This window comes from Genypterus blacodes, unplaced genomic scaffold (assembly GCF_046128005.1).
Source record: "Genypterus blacodes isolate CSIRO-AG114 ecotype Tasmania unplaced genomic scaffold, CSIRO-AGI_Gbla_v1 ptg000030l_1, whole genome shotgun sequence".
Taxonomy (NCBI): domain Eukaryota; kingdom Metazoa; phylum Chordata; class Actinopteri; order Ophidiiformes; family Ophidiidae; genus Genypterus; species Genypterus blacodes.
In genome coordinates, this window is record NW_027466843.1 from 5,408,722 (window position 1) to 5,432,675 (window position 23,954).

General features: G+C 45.1%; 2 protein-coding genes across 2 annotated transcripts; one reads left to right on the forward strand and one right to left on the reverse strand.

Moving 5' to 3' along the window:
- Positions 1–238: 238 nt before the first annotated feature.
- prss12 (serine protease 12) lies at positions 239–17,649 on the reverse strand. Its single transcript, XM_076145189.1, has 13 exons — positions 17,138–17,649; positions 14,530–14,668; positions 13,226–13,398; positions 12,924–13,074; positions 12,219–12,397; positions 11,672–11,813; positions 11,349–11,569; positions 8,838–8,979; positions 6,424–6,629; positions 5,657–5,735; positions 4,727–4,849; positions 1,936–2,231; positions 239–1,482 (listed from the first exon to the last, which is right to left on the reverse strand). The coding sequence occupies exons 1-13, from the start codon at positions 17,466–17,468 to the stop codon at positions 1,160–1,162; spliced, it is 2,505 nt and encodes an 834-aa protein (XP_076001304.1). The 5' UTR covers positions 17,469–17,649; the 3' UTR covers positions 239–1,159.
- A 1,291-nt stretch (positions 17,650–18,940) lies between these two features.
- mettl14 (methyltransferase 14, N6-adenosine-methyltransferase non-catalytic subunit) lies at positions 18,941–23,608 on the forward strand. The gene is made up of 11 exons (XM_076145840.1): positions 18,941–19,151; positions 19,620–19,708; positions 19,814–19,895; positions 19,995–20,072; positions 20,975–21,062; positions 21,156–21,246; positions 21,344–21,485; positions 21,611–21,703; positions 22,546–22,662; positions 22,770–22,980; positions 23,125–23,608. Exons 1-11 carry the CDS (start codon positions 19,086–19,088, stop codon positions 23,427–23,429), a joined length of 1,362 nt encoding a protein of 453 aa, XP_076001955.1. The 5' UTR covers positions 18,941–19,085; the 3' UTR covers positions 23,430–23,608.
- The last annotated feature ends 346 nt before the right edge of the window (positions 23,609–23,954 follow it).

Genomic DNA, 23,954 nt, shown 5'->3' on the forward strand with positions numbered 1-23,954 from the left:
AGTTTGCGGTTAGAAACAGGCCCTGAAAGAACTTTTGTTGTTCCAAGTGCTGTTACCTTTCACGTGTACGTGATAATGACAGACAACACACGCAAACATCATACACACATTTGTAAACGTGAACAGACACATGCGTAAGTACATCTCACACACTTGTTTTTCTGTGGGCATTCAATTCTACAAGTAAGCACACAACAAAGTCAAGCTTCTTACAAAATCTTAAGTTTATGAAGAAATGTTACAGTGCATTCAAACATTACACGTTAACGGTAAACACCAAATAAGAAGGTAGTGTTGTGTGTGTGTTTTTCAAGTGTAGCAGATTGTATATCTGTGCAGTAAAACCAAACAAGCTGTGCAGATTTGACAAACACTGAAATGTTCTTTGTATCAGAAACAATGTATCCAAACACTCGCTGTATCCAAATGTCAAGCAGCAATGAGACCAGAACAAACACTGGATAGATATAAATTATAAATGCCTGAGTAGTTATGAACTGAAACAGTTTTAACAGAGTGAAATATAAAGAGCACCATGGACAAACATAACATAACCAAGATTAAAATGAGGTTAAAAACATTTCTAACTTTGGCAAAGGTCAATATGACTAGAACGCTTTACACAAAAGCACAGAGTATCATGCAGTAAGCACCTTAGCAGGAGGGTCTTAGTGCAAGTCTGCAAATTCATGTCGTGCCAATGCTGTGTGTGTGCGTGTGTGTGTGTGCACATGCTTGTTTGAACATTTGTTTTCATACGTATTGTGGTCCCTTTTCAACATTTTCACTTAAATATTCAGCATCATAAAAAATAAACACTAAACATTTCTGACTATGATTGAGTATTTCTGAAAACACACATATTCATTTCATATGTGAAAAATGTTATAACGTAGTGACAGCATACACTTGAGTCAAGGTTACTACTGTTCAAAACATAAAATAAGTGCTAATAACTTAAAAAAAAGAAAAGACATTTCTCTTTCTCTCTGTGAATAAGAACAAGTTCAGCTGATTCCTTCAAAGGTCAAAAGGTCATCTGACATCAGTTAATCGCTGGAATATACTGTATGTGCAGTACATATATATACATATAGATATACATTATATCTATATGTATATATATACAGTATACATCAGCCCGGTAAGTCTTGAGATTCTATTGCTCTTTCGTCTCTTTTCCAATCACCTTGTGTATCCAGGTGCTGAAGGCAGAGACTCGGGTGTAGACGCCGGGGGACTGCTGTGTCCGGCAGGCTTGACCCCAGGACGTGACCCCGTAAACCACCCAGCCGCCCCCGGGCCGCTCGCACACCAATGGACCCCCGCTGTCGCCACGGCAACTGTCCACGCGCTTCTCCGTCTGCGCGCTGCCGCCACAGAGCATGCGGTTGGTGAAAGCCCCGTGGTAGTGCTGCTGGCAGTGGCGACGGGGAAGCAGGGAGATGGGGGCCTGCTGCAGGGTCTTGGAGTAGGAACGGCCTGCAGGAAAGAAAAGCATATTTAGTTTTTTTCTACGTGACATGCAGCACAATGATTTTCAAACTTTCTGCCAGAAGAAGCAACAGTAAGAGAAACTGTTATTTAATGTAGTGTGGGGGTTCCTGTTACACACTGTGTCATTAACTATCCATGGTGGCTTAGAGTGTTCTGCTGTGTAATACTGCTGTGTGTTTGTGCGTGTGTGTGTGTGTGCGCGCGCGCCCGCCCGCGCGCGCGTGTGTGTGCGCGCGTGTGTGTGCGCGTGCGTGCGTGATATCAAAAGTGGCAGACAGCCAAACATAAACAGCTGCACAGTATAGATATATCCCCTTAAAGTCAAACAGTCACTGCCTTTACACTACATTACATGTGCTAAAAAGCCTGTGCTGTCATATCACTTACACAAGTAATAAAATCATTCACTCTCTCACACACACACACACACATCATCACCTGTATCACCCCAGCCAGTAATGTGACAGTTGCTGGCTTGTTTGAGCACCCTCTCTTTCCTCAGAGGCAGACATGCGGGAAGGACATGACGGCTGAATGACACACACTCCCCTGGCCTTTGGCCCACGACCCTCGGCGACAGGCGGACCAGAGCCAGGTCATAGTCGTTGCTATGGGGGCGGTAGCTTGGATGGAGCACGATGCCATCCACGCCGTACTCCTCTTCATATTCCTCAGGTACCAGCGAGTGATAATCGCCCACTCTGACTTTATACTGCTTAGTGCTGTTTCCATACCTGCATGAGGAATCAGACGAATTAAGGCCATTTAAGAGGGCGTGTGTGTGTGTGTGTGTGTGTGTACGTGCAAGTATGCGTGTGTGAGAGACAAATCCCATCGCTGATACATAAACCATGAACCATAAATTCCCCGTGTCTGACAGGGATTACCTCAGCAGAAGTTCATCTAGGGCTGCATAAATATGCAGGTGTTATGCTGAGCACACACACTTATAAAGTTAATAATTTATACGCTTAGTCAGACAGTTATAGAAACTTTCCTTGCCTCACTAATCAGCACCGAACTAAATCACATCCCCTACTTCCATTCCATCACTTGCAGAATTGCAGTAATAATTCAGTATAAATTCTGATTATTAATGAGACGAGAGAGGAAGCCAGGAAGAAGAGAGGAGAGGAGAGGAGAGGAGCGAAGGAAGGAGGCCTTTCCACTGAGCTAACACTCTGTGTCCAGTTACAACTGCTGAAATGTTTCCGGGAAGATCCCCTGACCCGGGAATGCCGACCACTTTCCTGGCACACAAAGCTGCTGATCAGCCAACCAGGTAACACATCCTTCCACTCTAGTATCTAACTCACTCACTCACTCACTCACTCTGGAGGTTACTGACAGACCATCGAGCGCTGGACAGACCTAACAGTCCTACATGATGTCACGATGAGAATAGATCTTGAATGTGACCTAGGCGACCTTACACACGTTGTTGTTGCTATACTCTGATGGCGTTAGATTTCTGTTGGACGGCTTCCAGCTGTGCAGACACTCAGTATAAATAGGATTAATATGTCACTTGCCTGCAGCCACTGACCTGAGCTCAATTTTTATTCATACTATTAATGGTTAATAGTTATGTCAGGCATTGAGTAATATAATCGTGTCTATCAGATTCTGTCTAGATTTCAAATACACATGAGCACAGGCAGGAGTGAGCCAGCAGCATTTTGCATGTGTTTGTGTGTGTATGTGTGTGTGTGTGTGTATTATATTTGCATGTGTTTGCGTGTGTATTCCCTATCCGTATTGCCACGTACTGAAAGGAGACACGGAAAAGTCGGAAGTCTCTGTCTTGGTATGTGTCCTTCGACCTCAGGCAGCAAATTGCTTTTTGGAAGGTGTCACAGCTGAAGATAGGGAGTGCAGCAGTGAACGCTGGTGCGTGACCAGGAAGGAGGTATGTGTCCTGACATGTGACCTCGCTTTCCTTAACAAATATCCCATCAACTCCTGTGTGTGTGTGTGCGTGTGTGTGTGTGTGTGTGTGTGTGTGTGTGTGGTATTTACAGGTTGTTGTGACGTTAGATCCTAGCTCTCTGAACACACTTAAGCGCTGTGAGCCAGGATTTCAAGCTGGTTATATTATATCAAAGCACTTAATATTTTATCACCAAATGTTATTATCTGATCGTTCTAAATGTTTGACTCAACAGCCTATAAAACTCTTTCATCGCTCAATGTAAAAAGGTGCCAAACAACAAAAAGGAGCTGTTTTCTATGTTGTTTTGAGTGTGAGTTCACAATTTGCCAGAGACTGTAAATAACACATTTCTCAAGCTGTTGATTATCTGCTTTAAAACTAATTCTGCAATCATTTGAAGTCACCAGAATGTAGATTAGATTCACAAGAGTGTCGTCAATTTGAGTCCTGTTATATTTCTGATGTGTTTTGAATTTCACAGTCTAAGATCGGGGATTAGAACCTGGCCCCGAGGTTCTTGTTGTTTTGGAATAATCCTCACATATAAAAGGGCCTGGGAATTTTAAGAGCAATGGTAGAGGAATTTTTGAATGACTTCTCCCTCTCTCTAATGTGGAAACACGAGATTTATAGTGGCTGAGCTGCTGGGGCCAGTCAAACATTCTGGTTTCCATACCGACCGCAAACCTTGGAACTAATACTTGCGAACACAACCAAAAGATTAGTTTCTAAATATCTCAATCTCACAACAGAACATCATACTCCAAATCTAGACCGTATGTTTAGTTTCCTCTTAACCCTCAACACTTAAGAGTTCACTTTGATTTGCTGTTTCTTTCTCTCTTCCATTCTTTTCCCTTTCCTAGCTCCTCTGCCTTCTCTGCAGTCTGTATTAGGTGATGGATGTCAGCTTGGTGGCGCCGTGCAGAGGCCCCGCAGACCAGACGGAGCGGCTGAGGTGAAATGACTCCAAACACCACCTGCACCACAACCGCGGCCAAAGCTGACACTGATTAGCCGCTGTCAGACTTGAGAAGAGGCTGCGGGAGAGTGTGTGTTCTGTGTCAAACTGTAGTGACGTTTGAGCAAATGCACACGTGCGATAATTTGTACTGCAGATTTGCACAAAGACAAAGACGCCAACACACAAAAGATCAACTTCTGCCTTAAAATCAAGACAATTAATAGAAGAAAGACAAAAATTCCATTCCAATGTGAAAGGTACAGGTGTGTGTGTGTGTGTGTGTGTGTGTGTGTGTGTGTGTGTGTGTGTGTGTGTATGTGTGTGTGTTTTACCTTTTGAAGCAGTGTGCTGAGGTGAGCACCCAGCAGGTGTCGATCAGAGTTGCTCCACACACCAGCCTCCCATCTCCTCGAGTTCCACGCAAGCGTACTGCGGCCTGCCACGGCCAGCCCCCCCTACAGAGAGAAATACAAAACACGCACACACGTACACACACACACGTACACACACACACGCACACACACACACACACACACACATAAGAAGAAGTGTGATCACGTAATTGTTTTTCAAATAAGAAGTATGTAAATACAGATGGGAAGGGCATGATGTACATAAACTTGCCTGTCTTACTTGAACTTTAAGCACTTGAACCAAATCAAACACACACACACACTCACACACACACACACACACACACACACACACACACACACACACACACAGTATATGAAAAGCGATGAGGGGCTGCACATCAACACATAGATGCGACCACTGAAAACAGACGCTGAAAGAAGTGGAGCGATTTTCTCCCTCGATCTCTCTCTTACACAGACACACACTAACACACACACACACACACACACACACACAAACACACAAACCAAGAAGAGCGAGCGGCGATGACAGCATTGTTTTATTTTGTTCCAGTGCGCCTGTTTCTCTTTAAGTAAATCTGTGGAGACGGCGCACACATGTAAAGCTCGTATCCACACACACACACACACACACACTCACACACACACACACACACACACACACACACACACACACACACATTCGTGCTCCTGCTTGGCCTCATACACAGGACGTTCATGCTTGCTTACACAGGTATTGGGAAATTTTTGTTAATCAACCGTTTCCCCATTTATAACTTACAGCCAGACACACATACACACACACACACACACACACACATTCTTGCCTCTATACCTCTCTGGGTATCATTTTCTTCAGCCATGTTTGTAATACCTCCATCTTACCTCAGAGAGTTTTCTCCTCCTATGATTCTTCGCTGGCGAGTGTGTATGAGCCGCAGACCACAGACCGAGCTGACAGGATCTGACAGAGACAAGAGAAACCACTGGGTGTGTGTGTATGTGGGTGGTGGGTGATTGTTAAACCATACATTAAGGCTCAGATGTTGCTCTTAATAGACATTTAGATTGTAATAATAAATGAGAAGATCGTTTTCATAAGTCAGCGTCCAGATCTAAAGTGCTTTCACAGACCGTCTCATTTTGTAATTTGACAGACAAAATATGCTGGTGCGACTTTTTTGTGAGGTGCCCGTGAGAAATGGAGTTTGTGTGTAACAGATATGATGTGTGTGTGTGTGTGTGTGTGTGTGTGTGTGTGTGTGTGTGTGTGTGTGTGTGTGTGTGTGTGTATGTGTGTGTGTGTGTGTCTGCTGTGATTGTGTGACAGACAGGCTGGAGCAATAACAGAAGTCGCCCCATTTCACCATCTGGATACGAACACACTGAGGCCACGCCGGCTCTGGTTGTCAAAATCCCAAAACCCCTTAATTTTTCACTTTTTAATCACTTGTTTCTTATTTGCGTTTGTGTGTGCGTGTGTGTGTGACACATCGGAAGTGTTTATTCAACACACTACACTATGTACGAGCTCACTCTGACAGACAAAATAAATCTCAAGAGCTCATTTTTCACGGCAACATTAACTTTGCTTCATCTGTTTTTGTGCGTCCACCCTCTATATGATGCACACAGGATGATTCATGACTGACCTTTGACCTCTTTGTTGCTGGGCTGTGATTCGCCGTAGTCGCAGATCACGCCTGCGTCCTCGCTGTGGCGACAGTTGTGGGTGCCGGGCGCCTGTTTGATGCAGTCGGCTAGGGAGCGCTCATCGCCGCTGCACTTCACGTTGTCCACGTGGATGGGACCCGTTCCTTCGCCAAAGTACGCCATCACACGGGCCTTTGCCTCGCCGCTGAGCGTGCAGACACACACACACACAAAAACGGAAATTTGAATGGAAACATTTCCTTATGGATCAATCATTTAGAGTAAACTTGCGCTATATCTACTTTTATCTCTCTCTCTCTCTCTCTCTCTCTCTCTCCCTCTCTCTCTCTCTCTCTCTCTCTCTCTCTGTGTGACTGTGTGTCTGTGTGTGTGTGTGTGTAGGCAGGGGTGATATGAAGAAGATTGGATGTTATGATTTCACATTCTCTGGCTCTGACACAAATCGGGTCAAACCATTTTACAATCTGCTGAGAGCAACAATGTTTGTATTATTATCCAACCAAAACACAGCCCTGTAGGGTGTGTGTGTGTGTGTGTGTGTGTGTGTGTGTGTGTGTGTGTGTGTACTCTAACAAAAGAATGCTTATCCCTGTTACTCTGACTTTAATTGAGAGTGAATGATGAGAGCCTCTCGTGTTGCGTCCCTGAGGTTTGTCGGGTGGCAGCTCTCCTATCCACTCTGACCCACAGGGAAGCTCATGTGTTGTACTGAGACATGAATACGTCTCCTGTCGTTCCCCAAGCAGCACTTAGGATGCACAGGATGAACTTAAAAGTCAGCTGCATCAAAGCCCGGCGACTGACATCAAGTCTGCTCCATGCGTCTCTGTAGCAATGCTGTTCAAAAAACACGCAACTTAAGTCTGCTTTTGATACTTATAGAACATTTGGTTTCTCAGACAGATGATTTCTTCTGCTGTCCTGTCGTTATTGGCCATGAAATAAATCTTTAGCGCATCTAATTTGACATGTGTGTGTTACATTTAAGTTAAGACATCACATCTCCACTGTGGGTCTAAACGTCCTCCAGCACTCTATTCTTGTTCTTCTGCTCACATTAGCATGGTTTGTTCTTACTCACACATATTTCCCCCCCAGCAAAGGATAACGAGGCTGACAACAAAACAAGCCCTGGCCTCAAACAAGCCGTGTGTCAAAATGGTGTGTGTGTGTGCGGGCAGGAGACTAGAAGAGAATGTGCTGGTTTTCAAGGGCAGTTCTCAGCTTTCAGGCTCCGCGTCAAGTCGGGATCGGCCACAGAAGAAGAGTTTGTATGAAGCGGCGCATTTTGTTTAAGTCTCAGGAATGTAAGCAACGTGCGCTCAGTTTATACCAAAGAAATGGAAAGTAAATTACATTCTTGGCTTTTTAATAGGATGTCGACGCATGTAGTTAGAGTTCATTCATCCTCAGAACATTTCATTTTGTTTTCAGGCCAATAGAAATAGAAACTTTCCTTGGGCTTAACTGAGTTTCACGCAGGTCAATTGTCTTCGACTCCAGATCACTTAGTTTGCATTGAATATGTATGGATGTGTGTGTGTGTGTGTGTGTGTGTGTGTGTGTGTGTGTGTGTGTGTGTGTGTGTGTGTGTGTGTGTGTGTGTGTGTGTGTGCCATTTGACATCATCCCTAGCACAGCAGCCTCTCTCGCCGTATGTAATGGCCTTTCACCACACCCTGAGCAAAACAGAGCCATGATCCTGACATGGCCTTAAAGCCGTCCACACGCTTTCTCTCTCACGCGTACGCTATCCAGATGTGTCTTTCATCTGCGGACAGATGTGTGTCGGGGAGAACGAGGTGGCTCGGGGAAGAGTATCCGTGATGTGAGAAGAAGAAAAAAACCGAGACGTCTTTTGTCTTTTCATAGCACAAACATCTCATCACTGTTGCTGTTATGGAAAAGGGGACAGTGTCTCAGAGGGACGAGACAATGGAGGGAGACACTTCTTATGTGAGGAAGTGAGGAAATGGCTCAAAGCATACCAGAGTCCCCCCCGCACCCCACAACATTATCTGTCCTGACGCTATGGATTTTGATGATGAGGTGTAAAGTGGAAACAGAACCATCGGAAGTTTTGGAGACGAGAATAAGGGAGTAAGAGAGAGAGAGAGAGAGAGAGACAGATGCCAACAATAAAGCAGTAGTGGCTGGTGTTGTGAACAGAGAAGCAGGTCTGGATTCACTTAGTGAGTGTGTGTATGTGTGTGTGTATAGTGTGATCATGTTGCAGTGTCACAACTCACAGCTCACCACTCACATCAGCTGCATTTCATCTCTACGCTGCCACTCTAACATCATGAAGAAAAAGACCCAATATGACAAAAACCTTGGGAATAAGAGGAATAGACGACAGACAGAAGGCACACACACATACAGAAACACATACCTGTAACCAAGCTGTCGACACACCACCTCGGCGTCGCGGTCAGTCCACCCGTCGTCACACACGGTCCCCCATTGTCCAGCGAGGTGAAGCTCCACCCGGCCTTCCCTGGGGCTCTCCCCTCCCACGAGCCTCACTGGCACCGCTGGAACACACACACACACACACAAACAACACATGTCACAACTCACACACACACACACACAGACACACGCTTCACATCTATAACAACACAGGTCTAAAAAACACATTCGCAAACTCAATCTTCTCTGTGAGCCTGTGGCGAGCCGGGCATGTGAGCTCATGTTCCATGAAAGGAAAGTAGCTCCAACACCTGCCTGTCTTCATACATCTAACCACAATACTGCCTCAATGTGTGTGTGTGTGTGTGTGTGTGGGAGTGAGTGAGAGAGCCCACAAGAGGAAACACATTCGGCTCCTGTCAGTACCAAAGGATCGTTCATCTTCATCCTGGTCTACGCTCTCTCTCGCTCTCTCTTGTTCTTTTCTCGCTCTTTCTCCACAGTGGTATTCATTCATTCAAACTGCTAACCAAATCAGTCTGGAGCTTTGGTTCAAACAATCCATCATCACTGCTCTCACACACACACACACATACACACACACACACACACACACACACACACACACACACGCCTGTGTTAGGTGAATACTCATGTCTTTTCCATGTGTGGACAGTTTTTTTCAGGATTAATTTTCCACTCCTCTGTCTGCCTGGTAACCAACTCAATTACCTGACTGCTTGCTGGGCGGATACAAAGTTTATGGAAGTTACAAAATGATTTTTCTTACATGCTCTTTGTGTGTATGTGTGTGTGTGTGAGAGAGAGGTGAAAATCTTAGGAAATGGCGGAGAGAATGAGTTGAAATGAGGGAATGTTTACTTGTTAGTGTTTACAGTTAAGCAAATATTCATTCATGGTGCCATAGCTTTAAACACACGCCTTCCATCTTGTGCAACACCAGTGAGTGTATAAACAGAGACATAAACAGAGAGAGAGACGGAGAGAACGAGAGAGAGAGGAAGAGAGAGCGAAGAAGGCTTCAAAGCGTCTGCTTGGCTTATCAGCTTTTTCACTTTTTCCAACACACACACACACACACACACACAGACAGACAGGATTTAGTAATGATATAATTCCTCGGCGGGCCTCGGTGGGCGCCCTGTGGTGTGAGCCTTTGCCAAACAACTGAAGCGAACCTAGCAGATGAAACACGTAGTTCAATCTGAGCTGTGACCTCTTTTCCCAAAGCGATCCTTCTTTTTCAACATGTTGGGTCATCGGCACTAAGTAATGAAGCGATGACGTATCTTCTCCCTGACATGCACGAGAGAGAGACACACAAACGCATCTGTTACATTAAACATCACGGCCGAGCTGACGAGCTCAACTCACACGGACTCGGTACCAACGACTCATTTCCATCCAGAGCTTTTCCTCCTCACATCTCACATTTATTGGTGTCTGGAGGTTAAAAACATGGGCTTGATTTAACGGTGCTACCACCGACCCCTCCCCCATGTCCCCCACCCCCTCCTTCCTGTGAATACTTCCCCGTGTCTGTTATTGTAAAGAGGTAAGAGGTTTTGGGTGAAGCTAATTCCCTTTTATACGATGCCGTGGCAACATGCCGACCTGCTGTGTCTGGTATTCATCAGGCTGTGAATGAGGAGCAGGGGACGGGAGCGGCATGAGAGATACTGAGAGGTGCTACAGGTTAAAGGCTTTTGCTGTGAGTTAAATGGTGATGACTTTACAAGTGGTTCAGTTGCTGAGCAGGGATTAAGCCAAGTGTGACAGCTGCGCCTGTGACAGTGCAGCACGGCTGACATCATTCTCTATGTGTCTCTTGGTGATTGTTGCGATTCCTGACGAGCTCTAATTGACTGCAGGTTAAGTTCAGCTCGGATTTCAGGAACAGATTCTGGATCATTTGATGCTTTCAGAACCAGAACCAAAGTGTAGCGTTACAGAAATGCAGTAAAATCTGATATCTTTTGTTTCTGATTGTGTGTGTGTACAGTGTGTGATCTTTGAGAGAAGTTGCGCAGCGGTTGATGTCATCAGTATTCCTTCCACACACAGCTCTGTGGCAAAGCCCCTAGGGTGTAAGCGTGTGTGTGTGCACGCTTGTTAACTTGCTAACCCCCCCACACCTCCAACCCCAAGTCATCTCACACCCGTGTTGCTATGGCAACCACATACAACTGGAAATAGCACTGTGGGAACTCTCCTGTCTTTAAGCATGGAAATATGTACATCTATACATAAAAACATACATTACAGTGTGTGAATGGCTCATCTCAACACTGATACAATGCATGTATACATACACACACACACACACACACACAAGCACGCACACCAATGCCAGACCAGCTTCAGTGTGTGTGGTTATGTACAGTCTTTCTTTCCATCCTTACTCTTTCTTTCTATCTGATCTATAACCTTTATTTATGGGATGTTTAAATTGCGATGCTGTCTGTCTTACTGGCAGGGAGGCCGTCTCCATTGCGCTCAGGGCTACAGGCGATGTTGACATCTTCATGGTGTGTGCAGTCATGACGGAACCACTCCTTCCTGTTGCACAGCAGTAAACTAGGCTCTTTCCCTGTGCAGCTCACATCATCTAAAAGGATGGGACCTGACCCCACCCCGAACCGTGGCACCGGAGAGACGTCTAACCCTTCAGAGAGGACAGCCTCGCCAAATCTGCAAGGTTTGCACACACACACACATTTTTACAGCTTTACATGTGTATGTTACTGTGCATGTTCTGTTGTGCTGCCTGAGTTCGTGTGTACTGCCCATTACCTATAGCCAAGGTGTCGGCACACCACTTGTGTGTTGGATTTTGTCCAGCCATCATCGCACACTGTTCCCCACTGCCCCCTGAAGAAGACTTCTAAACGTCCCTCGTAGCTCCCTGCACCCCCAACCAACCTAATAGTGCCATCTAGAGAGAGAGAGAGAGAGAGAGAGAGAGAGAGAGAGAGAGAGAGAGAGAGAGAGAGAGAGAGAGAGATACACACTTCCTAATTATTGAGTTCAGGTACCACACAGGTCAAGCAGACAGCAGCAATACAAGCTGCATAGACAATCACTGACAGTAGAATGAGTCACACTGTCATAGGCCAGACAACTTTACCACACAGAAATGTCACACTGTCTGATGATGAATTTTCATTAAGAGACAGTAACTCACAACATTCATGCTTTGAAAAGAGTGGAACATGATCAAATCCCCAAACTGCTGTTTGAAACAGGCCAGGACAACAGTCTCAACCTTCCTTATCATCGGATCAGTCCTCGTATTCTTTGAGACATTTCGCCCCAATTCCAGCCACTTGTTCCTTCCTACCTGTGAGTGTGGTGCAGGACACCCCTGCATCCTCTGAGTGCTGGCAGTTGTGTTCTCCCCAGGCACCTTTAGGACACTGCTCCAGAGAAAGCTCATTTCCAGTACATCGCACCTCATCAAGCCACACCCGGCCTGAACTCTTGCCAAAATGTGCCTGGCCCCAGGCCCTGGCCACCCCACTACAAAGACAACAAAGGACAAAGACAATGAGAGGACAGTTCTGATGTTGCAAGAACTAAAATCCAATACATTGGTTGGACCTTGACTGTGGTGCCAATAGAAACTGACTACGAACTAACATTGAGACATAAACCTTGGCATGCATGCACAAACACCACAAAGACACACACACACACACACCACACAGCATATTGCAGCGAGTGTGATGCTAAATATGCATATCTCTGCGCTGCTAGAATTCATCCAGGAACAATGAGCCTGATTCACAGTCTGACCCCCAGATGTTCTTTACTGCTTCGTCCTCTCTGTGTGTGTCAGAATGGAAAGAATACTTCTCATACTTTCACGGACAAACGACTGGACACCCACATAAACTCAGCTCAGCTTCCTTCTCTATCTATCTGTCACACTTCCTCCTCATTACAAAGTATTTCCTTTGTGCAAATTAATGGTTTTTGAATGAATGTGAATATGAATGTGTGTGTGTGTGTGTGTGTGTGTGTGTGTGTGTGTGTGACCCTTCACCTAAGTCCCAGCTGTCTACAGACCACCTCTGCATCACTGTCGTCCCATTGGTCATCACATATTGAACCCCACTGCCCTCCGTGGAAGACCTCGACCGTGCCCTCTGAGGCGGATCGACCGCCCACCAGGCGAACAGGGAGTGCAACCACAGCTGCAACACAGGAATTCAAACAAAGTGCTGTGATTACTTCCTTACTTAATGTCTTTATCAACACATTTCTTTTATCTGGAGATGGGTAGGAGCTGTCAGAAGGCATCAAATGTTTTTGTTTCTTAACATTTATCCACCACTTCATGTCTACCTGGCTGCTGAGTGCAGGTGACAGCCGCAGCCGATGTGCACTCCTCTCCATTCCACTGAGTCTTAGGACACTGCAGCAAGTCTGGCTCCGCTCCCTGGCAATGGACGGCCCTCCAGTGCAGCTTGGCCATGCTCAGGCGAGACAGGGGAGACGCACGTGCATGACCTGAGATTCTACAGAGGGAATACAGACCGGGTCAGTAAGCATTCACAGGAAACTACTTCTGAAAGCTTGAGATGATCATACATGTTCTTTAATCATACTTTTGACACGATACTTCTTTGATATTGCCCATAAGAGAACAGAAACAAAAGCAGCCCGTGTCAATGATTTGCTATTCCAGGGCCGTTGCAGTGATTTTACAGGCAGCCGCTTTCAATAACTGTCCATCTGAAACTCATCACCCATGATTCCAAATGACACATGCCTGACATTTGCCCTCTTCCATTCAACTGTGTACTTTCCCTGACTCCTGTGTGAATGTGCACACACAAGCATACGGGCATGTATGCATGTCAGCATGCATGCCAGCATTGGTGCTACTATCAAGAGGTCCAGAACAGAAATGATTTCTTCTCCAGGGAAATCAGAGCTTTCTCAACTGATTACACCGCATCTAAGGACCTCTGTCTCTGTGTCCAAACTGAATCCCTTAGGATCCAGCAAATTAGTGCCTCTTGTGACTGAGATGTCCATATCTCATAGTCAGCGTAATGAGGCACGGGCGTGTGTGTGTGTGTGTGTGTGTGTGTGTGTGTGTGTGTGTGTGTGTGTGTGTGTGTGTGTGTGTGTGTGTGTGTGTGTGTGTGAGTGTGAGTGTGTGTGTGTGTGTAACAAGGTAAATAGCTGAGCACTAAAGGTATTTAAATACCTTTGGGGAATGGGGGTTGGAATGCAAGGGTCACACCAGAGAAGACTACAATCTACAAGGCCTGTTTGTTGTAGGGAAGGGAAGGGAAGAGAAGAGAAGAGAAGAGAAGAGAAGAGAAGAGAAGAGAAGAGAAGAGAAGAGAAGAGAAGAGAAGAGAAGAGAAGAGAAGAAAAGTTCTCTTGGTTGTCCACAAATTTTCCGTTACACTCTTACCATCTGTCAGGCGGTCGTTCCATGTTGTGAATTACATGCACATTACATGCACATGTGTGTGCATATGTATGTGCGTGAGAGAGAGAGTGTGTGTGTGTTGCGGTGTGTGTGTGTGTGTGGGGGGGGGGGGGGGGGTAGAATGAATGAATAGTAGAATGAATAGTGCATGTGTGAGCACATGCATTTGTAAATGTGCATGTGGGCATTTATGATCTCTCACCCCCTGCCCAGCTGTCTGCAGACCACAACAGCGTCTTCGTCCCCCCAGTCATCACTGCACACAGACCCCCACACTCCCCCCAGGTAGACCTCCACCCGTCCGTCTAGCTTGGATCGACCTCCCTGTAGACGCACTGAGCCTGGGAAGGGAGAGAGGGTGGCAGGACAGGAGATGTATATTAATACATACAGAGAGAGCAAAGAGAGAAGGTCAAGAGATAAAAGATCTGTCATACATTATACAATTGGAGTGAGAAAGCCTGGCAACAAAGACAGAGAGAATAAAGGAAGCGGGATGAAAGGAATGTGGATACGATGAAAGGGGTAGAAAGATGGAAGGAAAGAAAAGAGAGAGAGAGAGAGAGAGAGAGAGAGAGAGGGGGAGAGAGAGAGATCAAGGTGGAAAATCCAAAGAAAGAGGCAGCGTGGTATTTGGTAGACAGCGGGAGAGCGCACATAAACAGCCTGTAACTGTCTGATAAAAGTGTCTGTGAATCTTTCTCATCTAATCTCAAACATCCCAGTTCCTGCCTGTGCATGACAGTCACTGTTATGACGCCGCACATGTGCTGCCAAAGAACACCTGCTCTCGACAAAGACCAACCAAAGAAAGATGGTGCTGTGAGAAGAAAAGCAAATGCAGAACCTCGACAGAACAATCCGACTGAGCAGGCCTCTGTTTGTCTCCTTTGTGGTGTTGTGTCTCAACACATTTCGCTGGGATGTTTCACTTTAATTCCTAAAAGTAAATTCTTTTTGATTCCGATTTGGTTCAGTCATATGGTTTCCCTGAGACTGGCTGAGGTTCCTGATCCCATCAGGTTGAGAGGTCAGGCAGCCTCAGGACGAGCAGAGTGACTTATTTCAACGTCTCAACAGCTGATGGCTTTAACAGTCAGTTGCTCTTTGCAATAAATCAGATTTTCTTATCGGGTCCTGTATGCAGAGAATGCGGCGATACTGCAGCACTGGATTTTCATTTCTCTTGTATGTAGTGTTTTAAAGTAATGGCCCATAAACCTTGATGTCATCTGTTGTAAATAATAGTAATAATGTGAATAATGTGAATAACGTGAATACAAAATTTGAAAAAAAACAAAAAAACTTTCACTTTGCGTACAGCAGAGCAGAATGTTCCCATAGAAATGATTGGTAAAACAGGTAAAGTGTGTAAAGGTTCCCATATGAAAGAAGAACCGGCTCCTCTGAGAATGTGTTTGTGTGTGTGTGTGTATGTGTGTGTGTGTGTGTGCATGTGTGTGTGTGTAATTCTCCATAGAGCCATATATCTTGAGTGACCTGATTGCTTTGAGCTTTTTATTTGATATCTCTGGTAGAGTCATAAATCCTCTCCCTACACTGCCATGTGGCCGTAGTAACAGAGTGTATAAGCCCATTAGGGCAACAGCGAATGTCAGTCACACACACACATGTGCATACTGTACACAGGTGGTTGTCTGTCTGATACTTCCACCATCTGCATATCTGAACTTGCTTTTGAGGATACCTAGTGTGTGTGTGTGTGTGTGTGTGTGTGTGTGTGTGTGTGTGTGTGTGTGTGTGTGTGTGCGCGCACGCACTGTTGTCATTAGAGGCCAGTACAAGTCCCCACAGAAGCAGAACAAGGCACTGTGGTGATTTGTGCGTGCTGAGTTTTTAACACCTGAAGCAAATGATGTATCCATGTTGTGCCCGTACACACACGCACACACACACACACACACACCAAGCCTATAAATACCTCAGACTGCCTGCGTTGTGCCAGCTGGGAATCACACACTCAGTCCCTTTCATCACTCTCTCTCTCTTACTCTCTTTGGCCTTTCATCAAAAGAAATCTGTGGCTCTTCATTTTTCATTTGAGCGTCTCCAGACTCCGCAGGTATACGATGATGTCACCGTACCTCCATGTGATAAGGGCTTTTATTGGAGCCTCCTCATTTACTCTCTTACACTGTGAATTCCTTGGCAAGCGTCTCTACCACACACAGCATGCAAATACCTGTACACACAAATGTGCTTGGACTTGCCATCTGCATGCACTATTTCCACATGAAACACTGAAACCCTGAATCTTCACTGGGAAATAAATGGACTCCAGTACTGCGCTGAGGCTTTTTCCTATTTAATTCTATTTAGTTGTTCACTTGTTGTTGCCCATAAAGACTAAATGCAACTGTAAATCCATTTATATCTGCATTTCCTCCATATTTTGGATGAACGGCATCACAAAATCTGCAATCTGCATAAAGAGCTTAACTCTGATAGGACCATTGCTGAAAATGATTCATTCTGACTAAAATAGGCGTTTTACTGGTACTTATTCACTTTAACTTGACTGCATGAATGTAGAAAGTTACATAAAAAATAATATTGAAGATCTTCCACCACTGAGGTCCATAATTCTGCAAGAGCTTTTGAGTTTGAATCAACTGCTGAGTTCTTACAAGCTCCAACAGATGGATGTAATTAACTGCTGGAGGGATTTGATTGAACGTTATCTGCCGTCTATTGTGATTTTATTTAGTGTGCAGCAGGTTAAAGTGTTCGTGTTGTTGGTATAGATGGAGAGCAGGACCCCTCTACATGCTGCGTGTCCCCCTGTGCACCTTGTTTACAGTCGCAGTAGCCCCAGTCCACTCTCCCTCTCTGGTTCCTGAAGAAACACCAGGGTCGAATCCTGCCGTCCGGGTTCCGACAGTGGTTGTGTTCTCCTACCCCTTTATCCGGGTATCGCTCCTTAAACCCGGGCACTTCGGTCCAGTTCATGCACCGGACGCCAGACTCGGTCACGTCTATGGCTCCCCGGTAAAATGCGTCTTTCCCACGGCTGTGCGCGCAGTCTGTGGACGGTTGGATGAGAGAGGGGACGCTGCCAGAGCCGCAGCGGCCACACGCAGCCCAAAGGACGGCGAGCAGAGCCGGAAAGGTTAAATCCATGTTGTCTTCCTCTGCCGTAGGTGTGGATGTGTGTCACCAGCGGAGGAGACGCGCTGATCCCCGCCTCATCGCTCCGCCACCGGACGGGAAAGCAGAACAGCTGAGAGAGAGAGAGGGGAGAAGCGACGCGGATCAATGGAAGTCTGGTTAGCGGGGGCTCATGTGACCAACACACACACACACACACACACACACACGCACCGCTCCTGAACCATCAACCAAACCATCATTGGCCTCTTAACGTCTCTAAAGGAACTGAACGTCTATAAAATAAGAAGAGAAGAAAAGCTGTAATTACTTAGTTTCCTTCAATTCAGATTTGGTTTTATTAGATTTACTTAATGAGTTATCATGACGTCATTACTACTCTGATATATTTGCATTATCTCAATGTAAACATTGCTCCTGCCGCTTAAAAGGGGGAAGGAATCATCACAGGATGTTTTCTTTTGAATCGAATTTTGGGAATTAAATAGCTAATGGATCAGTGATGAGTGATCAAATATTAATATCTATGATGGGATGAGAGAGAGAGAGAGAGAGAGAGAGAGAGAGAGAGAGAGAGAGAGAGAGAGAGAGAGAGAGAGAGAGAGAGAGAGAGAGTGAGAGAGTATGTGGACCTAAACGGAGAAATAGCGCCCCCCAGTGTCGGTACAGCAAATGTGGACATCTTCATGGTGAACGAGTTGTCTTCAAGTTGCAAACAACAGATGTAAAAATGCCCTTTATAAATAGTTTTATTCTGTAGATGACGGAAAATAAAACAATAAGTTGCAGAATCAATACAATATCATCTGACAATATTTAGGTTTGTCTTCAGAGTTCGGGACTCAGGACGGTAGAGCTGTCGTCTTAGAATCGGATGGTTCCAATTTGATTCGATTCCAGGCTCCTCCTAGAGCGCCTGTTGAAGTGTCCTTGAGCAAGGCACTGAAGCCCTAACTGCTGCTAGTGTGCAGGTTGTACGCGTCTGACATCAATGTGTGAGTGTCTGGTCATGATAAAGCACTTTGGATAAAAGTTCTATTTATATAAGTACAGATTTGTTATTATTAGTTATATTCAGTAAAACGTACCTCTTGATAATTTTATACTGGTTGTGGAAAGTGTTGCAGATGTATTATGTGTTTGATGTATATGTCTGTTATTGTTTAAACAGAGAACTTCCATTAGAGTTGACTGAACACATCTCATATGTAGTAATATAAAGGCTTTACTGCTAAAATGAGTTTTCTATAAAGAATTGCGATTCTAAAGTAAAGTTTGAAAGGTTTTATTTGTTCGTTTTTACTTTCAGTATAAGGTTGAAAGCTAAAAACATATAGATATATTTTTATTTAAACGCAAAGTAATTATCATTGTTATTATAACGATTATTATTTCCATATTCATTATAATTGTTTTGTTTTCAAAAGGCGCCACTCGGCGCGTCAACACGCAAAACAACGGCGCCCGATGACATCATCAAATCGCGTCCATTCAATGATATCACGACTGACCAAATAGCGACTAGCCCCTTGGTTTTACACAGTTAAAACCACATTTTATCTGCAATATTTGGATGCAAAACAACAACAGAGACCCAGAGGCTAACTAGAAACTGTTACAGGAGAAGAAATGAACAGTCGACTGCAGGAGATCCGAGAGAAACAGAAGCTGAGGCGGCAGCTTTTAGCTCAACAGGTACAGCAGCTGTGTGCAAGCAGCGGGTTTGTTTTGCTCATAACGGAACTGTTCCGTTTTTACCAATGGTCTTAATGTTGTGGGTCTAATGCAAAACTGGCGAGTGTGTGACGAGAATGTGCAGCGTGGCGTCCAATATCGGACATCCCGGCCGACTCGCCTTTGTCTTTTCCCGCAAAAACAGCAGGAACAAGCGAACACCAACCAGACAAAGGTGTAAAGAGAATATGAACCCGGAAACACCAGAAGACTTTGTTCACTTCCTATTCATCGGCAATGCGTGTGTGATTGCATGTAATTTAGTGTTTGACAGGTTCAGTGTAAGATGTATTTCACAGTAAACATAGAGTGGAGTCAGATCATAATACAGCTCAAATACTGTACAATGTGTGGAAAGAGTTAATCATGGAGAAATTGTCATAATGTAAAACATAATTCCACCTCCTTCTTCTTCTTCTTGGTTTCCAGTTAGGAGCTGAGAGTGCAGACAGCATCGGTGCCGTCCTGAACAGTAAAGATGAGCTGAAGGAGATCGAGGAGACGAGAGAAACATGCCGGTAACATATGAACATACATGTCCATCCATCTTTACAGGCGGACAGACAGCAGCTCTGTGCTTCAGCGGGGATGAGAAATCTAATGACTTTATTTTGTGTTTCCAGGGCTTCATTTGACAGTTCAGCTTCCTCTTCTAAAAGGAAGACGGAAGGAGAGGACACGGAGGAGGACGTGGAAGAGCAGAAGGTGAGCTGAGCACGACGGCGTGTTTCACGACTCAATTAGTGCATAAAAATTGCATAAATCACAGAATATTGTGTGTGTGTGTGTGTGTGTGTGTGTTAGGACGAGGTTGAGGTGCAGCAGCCAGATGATGGCAACCCATATGAGGAGGTGTACAAGGACTCCAGCACGTTCCTCAAGGTAAGAAAAGCCGCGCAAACCCTTGAAGTAACCTCATGATCAGAGTGGAAATCAGTTGCTTCCATTGTTCATTTGAGTGAAGATAGAAGAAGTCGCTACATTTACACCGAAGCTACTAAATGAGACATGGTACCACTTGGACCCCCAGTTAGGGCTTAGAGTGGGCAGCTGATGGTGGCTGTGGGCCCACGTGTAGACGAAGCCCTGAGTTTGGACAGACGGCGCCTTTAAAGGTTTAAACAGGACGAATCAGTTTAAGTTGACTCATGATGTAAGTAGTTTTTCCATGACAGAACGCCCCGTGGGTAAACGCTGAGCATCTCTGGGCGTCTTCTTGGTGACGCATTCAGGTTTCATAAGACTGAGCCAGGACAGAGGCATGGAGGCATGTGGGGAAATGTGATTGATACAGGATCATGATTGACATTTCAATCTGCGCTTTCCATGTCGTTATTTATATGTAGTACACACACACAGACACACACACATATGTAGTGCAGACACACACACACACACACACACACACACACACTCTGTTGGCGTATTAACTATTATCAGTGTATAGAGTTACAGTCACACACCTTACTGACTTGCCTGGATTATGAAAGACAAGTCCAAGCACTCAAATTCAATTAAGTCTGGATGACTTATCTAACATGTCACACAGGCATTACAGGGGTGTACCAGGCCAGCAGCTGTCACTCATATTCATATGGAACATACTAGAACACAGACACTGAAAACAGTTCAGTCTGTCATCCATCAAATATCAATAAGTGATTGTCTTGTCGCACACAAAACTTTATAATCTGTTCAGAACATGTGGTTGCTGTATTGCCATTTGTTAATGAGTTACATGAAGCGTTATTATTCTCTGATCTTCTTCTTTTGTCTTTTCTCAGGGGACTCAGAGTCTGAACCCTCACAATGACTACTGCCAGCATTTTGTTGATACGGGACACAGACCACAAAACTTCATCAGAGATGTTGGTGTGTATTTGCCTGTGTGTGTGTGTGTGTGTGTGTACGTTGGTGTGTGTGTGTCTGTGTGTGGTTCTGACCTCTGTGTGATGTGCGGTTCAGGACTGGCAGACCGATTTGAAGAATACCCTAAACTCAGAGAGCTCATCCGACTGAAGGACGAACTCATCTCCACCACCAACACCCCGCCCATGTATGTTAACCGATGCTAGGCTAGCTGAGACGTCCCTCCATATCAACAAGAAACCTGAGTAGTTAATTAAGCTCATTTTGTTTGTGTGTGTGTGTAGGTATCTCCAGGCTGATCCAGAGAACTTTGATCTGAGGGATTTGAAGTGCAAGTTTGATGTCATTCTGCTTGAGCCTCCACTTGAGGAATACTACAGAGAATCAGGCATCAGCCACACGGAGCGCTTCTGGACCTGGGATGATGTATGTAATGTTGCATTCAGGCTGCGTTTGGATCAGCTCACACACACACGCACACGCACGAGGAAAAGGATCAGTTTGGCGGCTGAGTCATTGTTGCTCTTCTCTTTCCACACCTGCAACTGTAGATCATGAAACTGGAGATCGAGGAGATATCGGCGCTGCGTTCCTTTGTCTTTCTGTGGTGTGGCTCTGGAGAAGGCTTGGACCTGGGAAGAATGGTAAAGCACACATTTCACACGGACCACGCATGCCAAGGCCGAGTAGTCCTCCCATTATGATTATAACTTTGGTAGTCAATCAAAGCAAAACAGTGTCGGATATCAACACACGAAGATCAAACTTTTATCCTGCTGGGTCCAGACATTCTGTAGGTAAAAAGCCCAAGCGGAGATGCAAGAAACTGTTTTGGAAAAGCTTCAAAAGTTGCAGGCCAAATCGTAAACCCGGTTATTACAGTGCCACCATCAGGCCCACCTGTACCAAAATCTGATGGGCTCTTCCCTGGATCACATTTCATTGAAGATATCCCGGATAGAAACGACCGAAAACACAACCTCTTGGTCAGAGGGAAACAATGTCCTGAAAGCAAATCCAGTCCTTCACTTTGCCAGGCTTTGGAAGCTGCGTAATGTTTTGATTTGTTACCCCACACATAGCTCAGGCAGCTGTTACGTGTTATGGTATTACTGGTAGACTGAAGCGTCACGACCGACCTTTGAAGTACCTCAGGCATGATGATTGAAAAATACCTCTGTTCATCCGGGTCTGTTCCAGTCTAAAGCCCACACCTGTCTGTGTCTACTGTCTGACAAGTTGCTAATGGAATAATGCAAATGTCATTGTTAAGTTGGTTGTCTGCAGTCAGTGTCTCTGAGCTCGTTACTGTGGTGACTTGAGGTTTTACTCTGGGGACGTTTGTTGGAATGCACGCTCCGTTTCATATTTATACAACTTTATGAAATAATCCTGAAGGCCAACCGATTGTCGGATGTTTACATGTTGTATAGAGGTTACAGTCAATAGCAACGTGAGCTCAGATGCATTATTATACCAATTTCAGTGTTTGAGGAAGTGGGGCTTTAGACGGTGTGAGGACATTTGTTGGATCAAGACCAACAAGAACAACCCAGGCAAGACCAAGGCTTTGGACCCAAAAGCAGTATTCCAGAGGACTAAGGTACAACACACACACACACACACACACACACACACACACACACACAGATATACACATGTATAAATGTAATGCTTGCTATGAATAATTGTCAAACTGTTGAATTCCAGGAGCACTGCCTGATGGGAATTAAGGGAACAGTCCGTAGAAGTACTGATGGCGATTTCATTCACGCCAATGTTGACATCGACTTGATCATCACCGAGGAGCCCGAGATGGGAAATGTGGAGAAACCTGTAGAGATCTTCCACATCATTGAGCATTTCTGTTTGGGCCGTAGAAGGCTACACCTATTTGGACGAGATTCGACCATCAGACCAGGTGAGATGGAACCCATTAGGAACATCCACTGTTCTAAAATAAAGATGGACCAACTGTATCTATGAACAATTGGATTACGATCTTTCAAAATGTTGTTTATCTGCTTGAACCTCTTCTGATGTTTCCGTCGTCTGACCTTTCTAGGCTGGCTGACAGTGGGCCCCACGCTAACAAACAGTAACTTTAACCCTGAGGCCTACCCCTCACATTTTGCCATCCCCAACTCCCACCTGTCTGGCTGCACCGAGGAGATAGAGAGGCTGAGGCCCAAATCCCCCCCTGCCAAGTTGAAGTCGGATCGTGGCGGCGGAGCGCCCCGAGGGGGACGCGGTGGACCAAACGCAGGTAGAGGAGACAGAGGCCGTGAGAGAAACAGACCAAATTTCCGCGGGGACAGAGGAGGGTTCCGGGGTCGGGGGGGGCCACATAGAGGCTTCCCACCTCGCTAAGACAAAAGGGTCACGTCATGGGTAAAACATACAAACACACATTTTCTTTCTGTTCGTGACAGCTGTGGAGGAGTTAATCTGATTGAATATAAGTTTAGTTTGTTTTTTATATATAGTTTTTTTCAAGAAACTAATTTGGATTTCATTGATTTTGTGAATAAACATTCTTTCCACTTTTTCCTACACACTGAGTTCTTATTATGTTGTAGTAGTAGCATGTTCTTAGCTTATGTTGTTCATGAAACTGTTCACAGCGCATACTAACATACAAAACCAAAGGAATAAATCAGGCTGATGCTAAGATTGAGCAAAGAACAGCTTGTCATTGAGTTTGCTGTATTATTGACACTGGCTAGTACACCTGTTAACAACTGGACAAGCAATGAAGGACAAAGGTGTTCATCAAACCTCCACTTGTTTTCAATGTTGATTCATTTTGAAGAGCAGCCATCAACTCAATTGTACTTAATAATTAATTGACATTTTTCGCCTTGCTTTAACAACTCAGACCAAAGATGGTGTTAC

Excerpts from the sequence above, each read along its gene's own strand:
- prss12 (XM_076145189.1), bottom strand. The coding sequence starts at position 17,468 with ATGGATTTAACCTTTCCGGCTCTGCTCGCCGTCCTTTGGGCTGCGTGT. Across the intron at positions 11,814-12,218 it reads GTCCTGCACCACACTCACAG|ATGGCACTATTAGGTTGGTT; the intron begins GTAGGAAGGAAC and ends CTCTCTCTCTAG. Across the intron at positions 11,570-11,671 it reads TGCCGACACCTTGGCTATAG|ATTTGGCGAGGCTGTCCTCT; the intron begins GTAATGGGCAGT and ends CAAACCTTGCAG.
- mettl14 (XM_076145840.1), top strand. The coding sequence starts at position 19,086 with ATGAACAGTCGACTGCAGGAGATCCGAGAGAAACAGAAGCTGAGGCGG. Across the intron at positions 21,063-21,155 it reads AAACTTCATCAGAGATGTTG|GACTGGCAGACCGATTTGAA; the intron begins GTGTGTATTTGC and ends TGTGCGGTTCAG. Across the intron at positions 21,704-22,545 it reads GCTTGGACCTGGGAAGAATG|TGTTTGAGGAAGTGGGGCTT; the intron begins GTAAAGCACACA and ends TACCAATTTCAG.